This window comes from Arachis ipaensis, chromosome B06 (assembly GCF_000816755.2).
Source record: "Arachis ipaensis cultivar K30076 chromosome B06, Araip1.1, whole genome shotgun sequence".
NCBI lineage: Eukaryota > Viridiplantae > Streptophyta > Magnoliopsida > Fabales > Fabaceae > Arachis > Arachis ipaensis.
In genome coordinates, this window is record NC_029790.2 from 133,082,552 (window position 1) to 133,090,966 (window position 8,415).

The 8,415-nt window shown below is 32.5% G+C and overlaps 1 protein-coding gene and 1 long non-coding RNA gene across 6 annotated transcripts; one reads left to right on the forward strand and one right to left on the reverse strand.

The window, feature by feature from the left end:
- LOC110263627 lies at nucleotides 747-1,212 on the forward strand. Its single transcript, XR_002349492.1, has 2 exons — nucleotides 747-886; nucleotides 972-1,212. It is a non-coding gene; the product is annotated as an uncharacterized LOC110263627 (long non-coding RNA).
- Nucleotides 1,161-3,882, reverse strand: LOC107648550. Of its 5 annotated transcripts, XR_001621974.2 has the most exons (8): nucleotides 3,403-3,882; nucleotides 3,275-3,337; nucleotides 2,993-3,131; nucleotides 2,463-2,678; nucleotides 2,223-2,284; nucleotides 1,643-1,763; nucleotides 1,318-1,538; nucleotides 1,161-1,209 (listed from the first exon to the last, which is right to left on the reverse strand). XR_001621974.2 is itself a non-coding variant. In XM_021105248.1 (7 exons), the coding sequence occupies exons 4-7, from the start codon at nucleotides 2,580-2,582 to the stop codon at nucleotides 1,398-1,400; spliced, it is 444 nt and encodes a 147-aa protein (XP_020960907.1). In that variant the 5' UTR covers nucleotides 2,583-2,678; nucleotides 2,993-3,081; nucleotides 3,275-3,337; nucleotides 3,403-3,882; the 3' UTR covers nucleotides 1,318-1,397. The 5 variants fall into 5 exon arrangements, 3 of the variants coding, with proteins under 3 accessions (XP_020960907.1, XP_020960905.1, XP_020960906.1); XM_021105248.1 differs by lacking the exon at nucleotides 1,161-1,209 and having other exon boundaries at nucleotides 2,993-3,081; XM_021105246.1 differs by lacking the exon at nucleotides 1,161-1,209 and having other exon boundaries at nucleotides 2,993-3,137.

Here is an 8,415-nt window from a genome sequence, read left to right on the forward strand (position 1 = left end):
GGCCGTTGCCTATTCTCAAAGGCTACGCTTTTCTGCACCAAGGGCTACGCTTTTGGCATTTGGGAATCTAAAATATTGTATCCTAAATCTTCTCTGTCTTCACCATTTTATTTTTTGAAAGAGGAGCTCAACACAAGCAGTGGAGCAATTCTATCTTCACCATTACCACTTCCTATAATCCATGCCCTGCCAAAAAGGTTAAGAGAGAAAAAAATTCACATCAAAATTCACCATTATTTGGATGATTAAAGCTCGTAATCTTTACAGGGGGCTTTCCCTCTCCAACATGTTCAGATATTGGAAAGCTATGCTTCATAGATAAATCTTTTGTTTGCTTTGCTTTTGTATGGGGGAACCCTTATCCCCAATTTGTATTATCCTACTCTCTTCCTAATGAAATTCTTATTTTTTCAAAAATAAATAAATAAATATATCAAGGATAAGGTGAACAGAAAAGAATGTCAAGTTTATGACAAAGCAGTTTAAAATAAACCACTTGATGCATTTTCAAAGAGAAAAAAATGCCAATATAAACCATGATGCCTCTCTCATCAGTATAACTGTCCTCTTTACATTATTGCATCATGATTGTTTGAACTTTTAACGAAGTTCCCATTTCGGACATGCAAATGGACTGGCCATCCTACTTTGGAGTATATTTCTATATTTCACTCTCCATATAAATGTTTCCTTATTCTATTCTCTTCAATTTAAAATAGGAAATAATATCAAAGTTCTAAAACAGGAAAGGAGGAGGAGGGTTGGGTTTAAAACCTTAGGTATCACTGGTAACTCTGAGACTCTGCAGTTTCAAATACATAAAGATATGACCCCGAAAGCACCAGAAAACATGTTTGCCATGTAGCAACTGAATTCCCAATTCCCTGTAAGATGAGGGCTATTTAGGTTTCTGATTTAACGAAAAAAGTTATTACCTCAAATATAATCGCTAACGGAAACATTTTTAAAAGGTTTGCAGAAGTACCTTCCAAACTAGGATTCTACCATCAACAACTAGATCATGACTCCAAGGAGCAAGTTTGGAGTGTAAACTATCAGGTGTAGGCTGATTACATGTTTCCATAGTATTGGCAATATGTTCAGCAGTTCCATGATTCTACAAAATCTCTTTGGTGAAAAGTGAATGCAAAGATTTGGCACTTGAATGGATATACATGTCGATGGGTAACTTGGATGAGGCACTTTAATCTTCAGAAAACCAGAGGCACAAACAGGATAAGAACAAATTATGCTCAACAAAAATGCGATGCAGATCATTACTGTAGTACAGTTTTGATAAGTACACGACAGACAAACCTGATTAACAAGTACTGCCATTCCACACCTATCAATGACAGAATACACATTATCAGCTTCTTTGGCCCATGGTGAGCTTATTATTTGACTATCATGAGTTGGTTTAACCAAACTGCAACTCCCAAAATCAGAGCCACAGTCCATAAAAAGGCAGCAAAATCACGTTCTGATATGTAAAATCGAGAATAAAGATTATGCCTCTGCTCATCAGACTGGCTTTCCTGTAAAAACACCAAATCATACAAGAGAAGGCCAAACAACGTTGTCAATAAAAAGGCCAAACAACAAAAGTGCAACTCAATTCCCCACAGCTCAAGCAGCATACCGCAGTGTGTAGTGTAAAATGACCAAAGTCCAAAAGAAAATGACTATCACATCTGGCTGAACCACGAGATCTGAGAGGAATTCTAACTTTTGGAGCATCAAGATCAACATCGAATGCAAATCTGAAAGATCAATAAGAAATAGGAATCTGTAAATGAGCCTTCTATGCCTTTCTAAGTTAACCAAAAAATTATAAGATATTCGAAGTTTGTTCATCTGCTTAAAAACGGTGAAAAATTTCCCCTTGGGGCACAATAACTGCATTAAACTACACATCTCATGAAATGTAGTTCAAGAAGATCCCTACCCTGGAAATTCTTGTTAGAGGCAATAAAGAATTGGATCGGGACACAGGAGAATATGTCTCTAATACTTCGTGCAATTTTCATATTATGTTTGGGAATAACACACGTACAGAAATTATTGTGCATCTTATCTTTTATCCTAGCTTCATGTTATTTTCTTCTTATTTATGGCTACTCTAATCCAATACCCAATATATTCAAAGTAACAAAAAGATTAAAGACAGAAAATAAAACATAAATAATAAGAAAATAAAGATAAAAACAAAGAGAGATAACCTGCTTTTCTCCTCTAAAACCATCTGAAATTGCTCCTGTGCTCTACGAGTCACTTTCTCAATCTTAAAATTCAGTTTTAAAATCATTACAATTAACCAAAAATTCAGTTTTAAAATCATTTTTTAACCAATAAGGTACCAAAAATTTTCAATCAATCCTACTTGAAAGACACAAGATTCTGTAAAACCACTATTTTTCAAACACAACATAATGATCAGAGAAATTAAAGTGTATACTTACATTTTTCAGCGAGAGCTTGTTGGGCAGTCCCTTGCAAAAGCCCAGAATACCCACAGTTGTCACAGCTTCCACCACCGCCTCCGCCGTTGTACCTACCACCGCAGCTGTAGCAAGCACCATCACCACCGCCTCCTCCTCCTCTGTATCCACCACCACACGCAATAACTGCGACCACCACTGCCATAGCTCTTGAATGGCTCTCACAAAAAGCTTTCTCTACAAAAATTTAAATTCAAAATAAGCATGATTACAAGAAAGGCATCAAGCTGATATCCATTTACATAGAATCAGCTTCATAATCCACAATGCATTACAATTTCTAAGAGTTGCATCTTAGAACCATCAAGATTTAGGATAAAAATTAATTCATGTGATTTCACAGGAACAACTTTAGCTCAAACCATGTGGAAAAATAATTCATGATATAGGGATATCATGAATTAAAACCTAATCATGTCAAATATTCTTAATAAAATATCAAAAACTACTATTTTTCAGGTTATAATATTGAAATGTGAAGGAAGTAAAACCTGATCAACATAGTTGACCAACGCATCCCTTGAAGACCCACACTAGGAGGGCATGAACCCAATGAAAACTCCTGCAGCTCGACACTTTCCTACAGAATGATTTCCCTAGTTTAGCACGCATGTATGAAATTTCCAGCACCTATTGCTTCCGTTTATGCCAAACACAGAAAAGAATCATAACAAATTAAGAATGAGAAGGCGAAACCCCCAAAATTAGAAAATCTAAAATTAGAACCCAAAACCCCCAAAAATTCACAGAACCAATTGAAAATTGATACATACCTTCTGTATCTCAATTAGCCATTGCAGTTCATCATCACTATCAAAATCATACACACCTTCGAACTACAAAGTGAGAGCGAGTTAGAGAATGAGCAAGAAAGAGAGGATACAGAATAGAGAATGCTTACCTGGTGACAGAGGATACGACGATGGTGTTGAGCAATGATAGTGAAGAGATGAGCGGCGACGCAACGGCTTGGAGACGGTGCAGCAGCTCAGTGGCGAGCTCCAATCGACGGCAGCGCCGCGACAGAGCACGAAGGCGGCGATACATCCCTCCTTCCTCCCTTCGAGCTCCTCGGCGGGGGCACAGAAGCCCGACGGTGGCAGAACGGCGACTTAAACAAGCCCTAGCAGTGGTGGTGGAGCTTCAGCGGCAACGGAGCACCTCCTTTTTCTCTCCTCCATCGCGTTTCCTCTCATCCTCGAGCTCTCTCTCTCACTGGCGCTCGACGACGACGGCGACGGCGGCGGAGCCCTAGACGGCGTCGTCCTCTCTTTCCTTCCTTCCCTTCTCCTCTCTGATTTCTTCTCTCTTTCGTGTTTGTGTATGTTGAGTGAGGATAAGAGTGTGTGCTGCACTGCTGCGTAAGTGAGGGGGAGGGCCAACAAATTTTTTTACTAAGTGTTTATTGAGGATTCCCATATTAGGAGACATTTTAAAAGCGCACCCGAAACAGAAAAAATAAGCTACTCTTTACAAGCGTTCCCTTAGATGAGAAAAGTGTATTTATAGATATTTAGATAAGGCTACGTTTTATAAGTGATTTCTAAAATACCTAAGGCTACACTTTTTAAATGATGCCACAATTGTGTATCCTTTTCTCATATAAAAAGGCAACACGGAGAAAAGCGTAGCCTATTCTATGAATAGGCTACGCTTTTCAAATGTAGCTTAAAAAAAGTGTGGCTGAATGGGTATTTTTCTTGTAGTGTCATCAGAATTTATCAAGTTTGAATTTTATCTATTTTTGGTGCATTTTATGTACTTAATTTTTGTTATATTGTGTTGGTGGTGAAAGTATTTGAAACTGATGCTTCGGAACCTGCAAAGGAGGATGTCCCTCATGCATCTCCTCCTGAAGATTATAGAGAGAATGGAATGTGAAGATTATATTGTGTTCCATTTACATAATTTTATTTAATATTTAATTAAATTAGTTGAATTCCAGTGAACTTCGATTGAACCATTAAACCAGTGAACCAGTTACTTTACCAGTTCATTGACCAGTCCAGTTCTCACAACCTTGTTAATTATGTTTATTAGTGGTAATTGGAGGTGAATTAAATTTACCATGAGTGATTGGACATGTGTTTTTTATTTTTGAAATGAACTCTGGAGTCCAACCTAATGGAAATTAACAGAAATTGGTAGAATTCCTGTTAATAACGTAGCGAAATTGATTAATTAATTGGCTTATACCAAACTACAATAGGGATCACACAATATTAAGAATTTTAATTTGAGCAAATCAACACTAAAATCTTTGCATCTTCAATTCACATACAAGTCTCCGTTATAAAAGTTCAAACACCATTTTAAATTTAGAAAATTATAATATCGCTCTCATTTTTTACAATGACATTTATAGATACTTTTTTTTTTGTATTATTTGTTAGCATACATTTATAAAAAAATGAGTAACATCATCTAAATAATAAAATGGGAGTGAAAATATTAATTCTCTTAAATTTAACATGAAATAAATGTCAGAAATTTTTATGGTCGACTTTTATATATTAATTGTCAAATTTTATATTTGTCAAAATAGGTTGAATGCTTAAATATAATATTTTTGTTTAAATTCATAAAGTTGTTGAGTGATTCAATTTATTTTGGATTTTAGATGTCATTATATATTATTACTTTTTGAGCCTCATAATTAGTTTAGTGGGTAAAGTATCGTTTTTGTCCCCAACGTTTGGGGTAAGTCCCAAAGTTATTCCTAACGTTTCAATCGTTTTATTTAAGTCCCTAGCGTTTCAAAACTGACTCAATGTTGTCCTGCCGTTAGGGATCCGTTAACAGAATTGACGGCGGGACAAAATTGAGACGATTTTGAAACGTTAGCGACTTAAATAGGATGAAAACGTTGGGGACAAAAATTATACATAGAAATAAATTTTAATTTTATCATTCAATAATATCACTCTTTTACTATACATAGTATTCAATTATTTTTTAATCACATCTAAATAAATTACACTTAATCATATTACTTTCATTTTAAAACAATTAATTTTTTTATAATTTTACTCTTAAAGATTTTTAGTTATCATGAAATGTTTGTAGAATGACTAGTATATAAACTTGCAGAAAAGAAAAAAATAATATATATACAATAAAATATAAATTATACATTTTGTCTCTAATGTATCAAAATTCTTTAAAATTATGTATCATTTTTGTTCCTAACGTTTTCGTCTTATTTAAGTCCCTAACATTTCAAAATCGTCTCAATTTTGTTCCGCCGTCAATTCTACAAAATTAAATTAAAATTTATTTTTATATATCGTTTTTGTCCATAAAGTTTTCGTCCTATTTAAGTCTCTAACGTTTCAAAATCGTCTCAATTTTGTCCCACCGTCAATTCTGTTAATGGATCCCTAACGGAAGGACAACATTTAGTCAATTTTGAAACGTTAGGGACTTAAATAGGACGATTGAAACGTTAGGAACAACTTTGAGACTTACCCCAAACGTTAGGGACAAAAACGATACTTTACTCTTAGTTTATATAATAAGATCAGATAAGAGATAATGATATACATAGGACTCTTGTGACTTAAATTTCATTTAGTTAAAACTTAATCACTATATTACTATAACACATAACCAGCTTTTAGTAGCGATTTTTTAACCACTGTTTTTTTTTAGTGGTTAAAAAAAAATTGCAAATGTTTTATGGGAGTTTTGAAAAAAAGAAAATGTGGCTTTCAGAGGATATGAGGTGATGAATAGTTGAATACTGATGATGGATACTCGATAACTTGTGTTATTCAATTGGTATATATTTGATTTAGAGGCAGTTGGTTTTAAAATCGTCGCTAAGTTGGGAGATTTTGCAGCACAACCTAAAACCGCCTCTATAACTGTAACTATTCAAATTAAATTGTCGCCGCCTTATGCTAGAATCATTGTAGTATATATATACCTATTAAAAGAAGAGAATTACTCAAATGAAAACACTAATATAAAAATATTTTTTTATAAAGATATTTTGTATAAAAATATAATTTATTTATATGATTATATTTTAAATAAAAATAATATTTTTATAATATATTAAAATTTAATTTTATAATTCATCAACCAAAAATAAAAAAAATGTATATAAAATTAATTATAAAATTTTTATTGAAATGTCCGCCTTAAAAAAAATGTCTATACTCACATCTAATTTTTTTTATAATTATTAAATCCATCACGCGTCACTTTCAAAAAATTTAGACAGACGTGTATTTTCGAATATACTAACATATATATATAGGTATACTTTTATACAAATGAGATAACATAATAACATTATAAACGTGAATTCCTCTTACGCATTGTTATTAATATATATTTTTATTGTTTTGATATTATAGTCCTAAGTATAGATCCATTAAAATCCAACAATAAATCGAGTTATAATAACCATTCTTTCTAGGGTTAATTAAATATATCAAAATTCAAATCATGGATGGAGTACACTAACAAAACGGTCACGGTAAATCATGTACATAAACAGTTATATATGCAATGAATATACTTGAATAGAATTTATATGAAGCGACAGAGATTCAGAGCATGAAGTCATAGTGTCCCACCGCTGACATGACAATGTCATTTCATAAATTTATATATGACGTCATCCCATGTGTCACACCCAACAATTCTTGGTCAACCACCATAAATATATTTTTTATTTGTTTTTAATTTGAGGCTTCAAAACAAATTAGTCCTCCATAATCCAGCGGCGCCGACAGGTTTTTTCATCACTAATTAATAAACCCTCCTCCATCGTCCAACCTTCTAATGTGCAAAATGTATTTAATTATTCATTTCGTGGTTCTTCAATTAAGGGAGTTATATAAATATTGCAACTTAATGCATTTGTATGTAGTTAATGGGATTATACTAATGTGTTTTTTTTGTCGCTATATGATGCATGAACCAAAGTATATATTGAAGTAATTGATATGCTTGTTAACCAAGTTTGGTTACGACAAAGAGAGAGTAATTTTTGCATGAAAAGTGGTATTTTTGGGATCATGGAGTGAGTTTTAAGATTGATCACGTGATGCTAAACTTATGGGTTATAGCTTAGGAAATATTTCAAATGCACCGAGGAGTACCGGTGTACCAGTTGTTTTAATCGTTGATTTTAATTAATATATATTATATATATTTTTTATAATTCAGATCAACGGTTAAAATAACTGGAACACCAATACTCCTAGTGCACTTGAAATGTTTCCAATACTATACTATTCCGAAGAACACAATAATAGGCTTGAAATTAAAATTCATTTCTGTTATCAGAATTAATTAGCTTATCATCTTTAACTTATTAGAATCCTACGTCTATATATAAGGTAACCGAAAATATGGCTTATATTATATAGTATACTTGCTTTTATTATTTTTAGTTAGGGTTTAGGGTTAGATATAATAAATTGTGCTTATCTTCTCTCTATTATTAGTCAATATAAATTAGGTATATTTAGGAACATTTGCAAAAATGATTTTGGCATCATTTTAGAATTGAATATATATGTTTAATTTGATCTTCAATGGATGTGAGCTTTATAATTTCATAAAAGGTTAAAAAAACAAGAAATGTATATGAATTTTTTGAACTCTTAGATATATAATTATTCATGTGGTTTGTTCCAAAAATGTATTAGAAATAAAACAATTTATATACTTCCTATTAGCTTGATAAAAGTGGTTTCATGACAAGAACATTAAAAAACAATGGAAAGATGTCCAAAAGTAACAAAAAAGATATTTGTTACAAAATAAAAAGAATACCAAAATAAGATCTTTACTTTAATTTCTTTAGAAGATGCAACAAATTTAAGGACTCCGAAGAGCAAATAATAATAATAATAATAATAATAATAATAATAATTACTAAAAATATTTGTTTAAG

Coding starts and splice junctions, on each gene's coding strand:
- LOC107648550 (XM_021105248.1), bottom strand. CDS start 2,582: ATGGTGCTTGCTACAGCTGCGGTGGTAGGTACAACGGCGGAGGCGGTG. Junction 2,285..2,462: donor ACAAGCTCTCGCTGAAAAAT/GTAAGTATACAC, acceptor CTGAATTTTAAG/ATTGAGAAAGTGACTCGTAG. Junction 1,764..2,222: donor GTTTTAGAGGAGAAAAGCAG/GTTATCTCTCTT, acceptor TTGATCTTTCAG/ATTTGCATTCGATGTTGATC.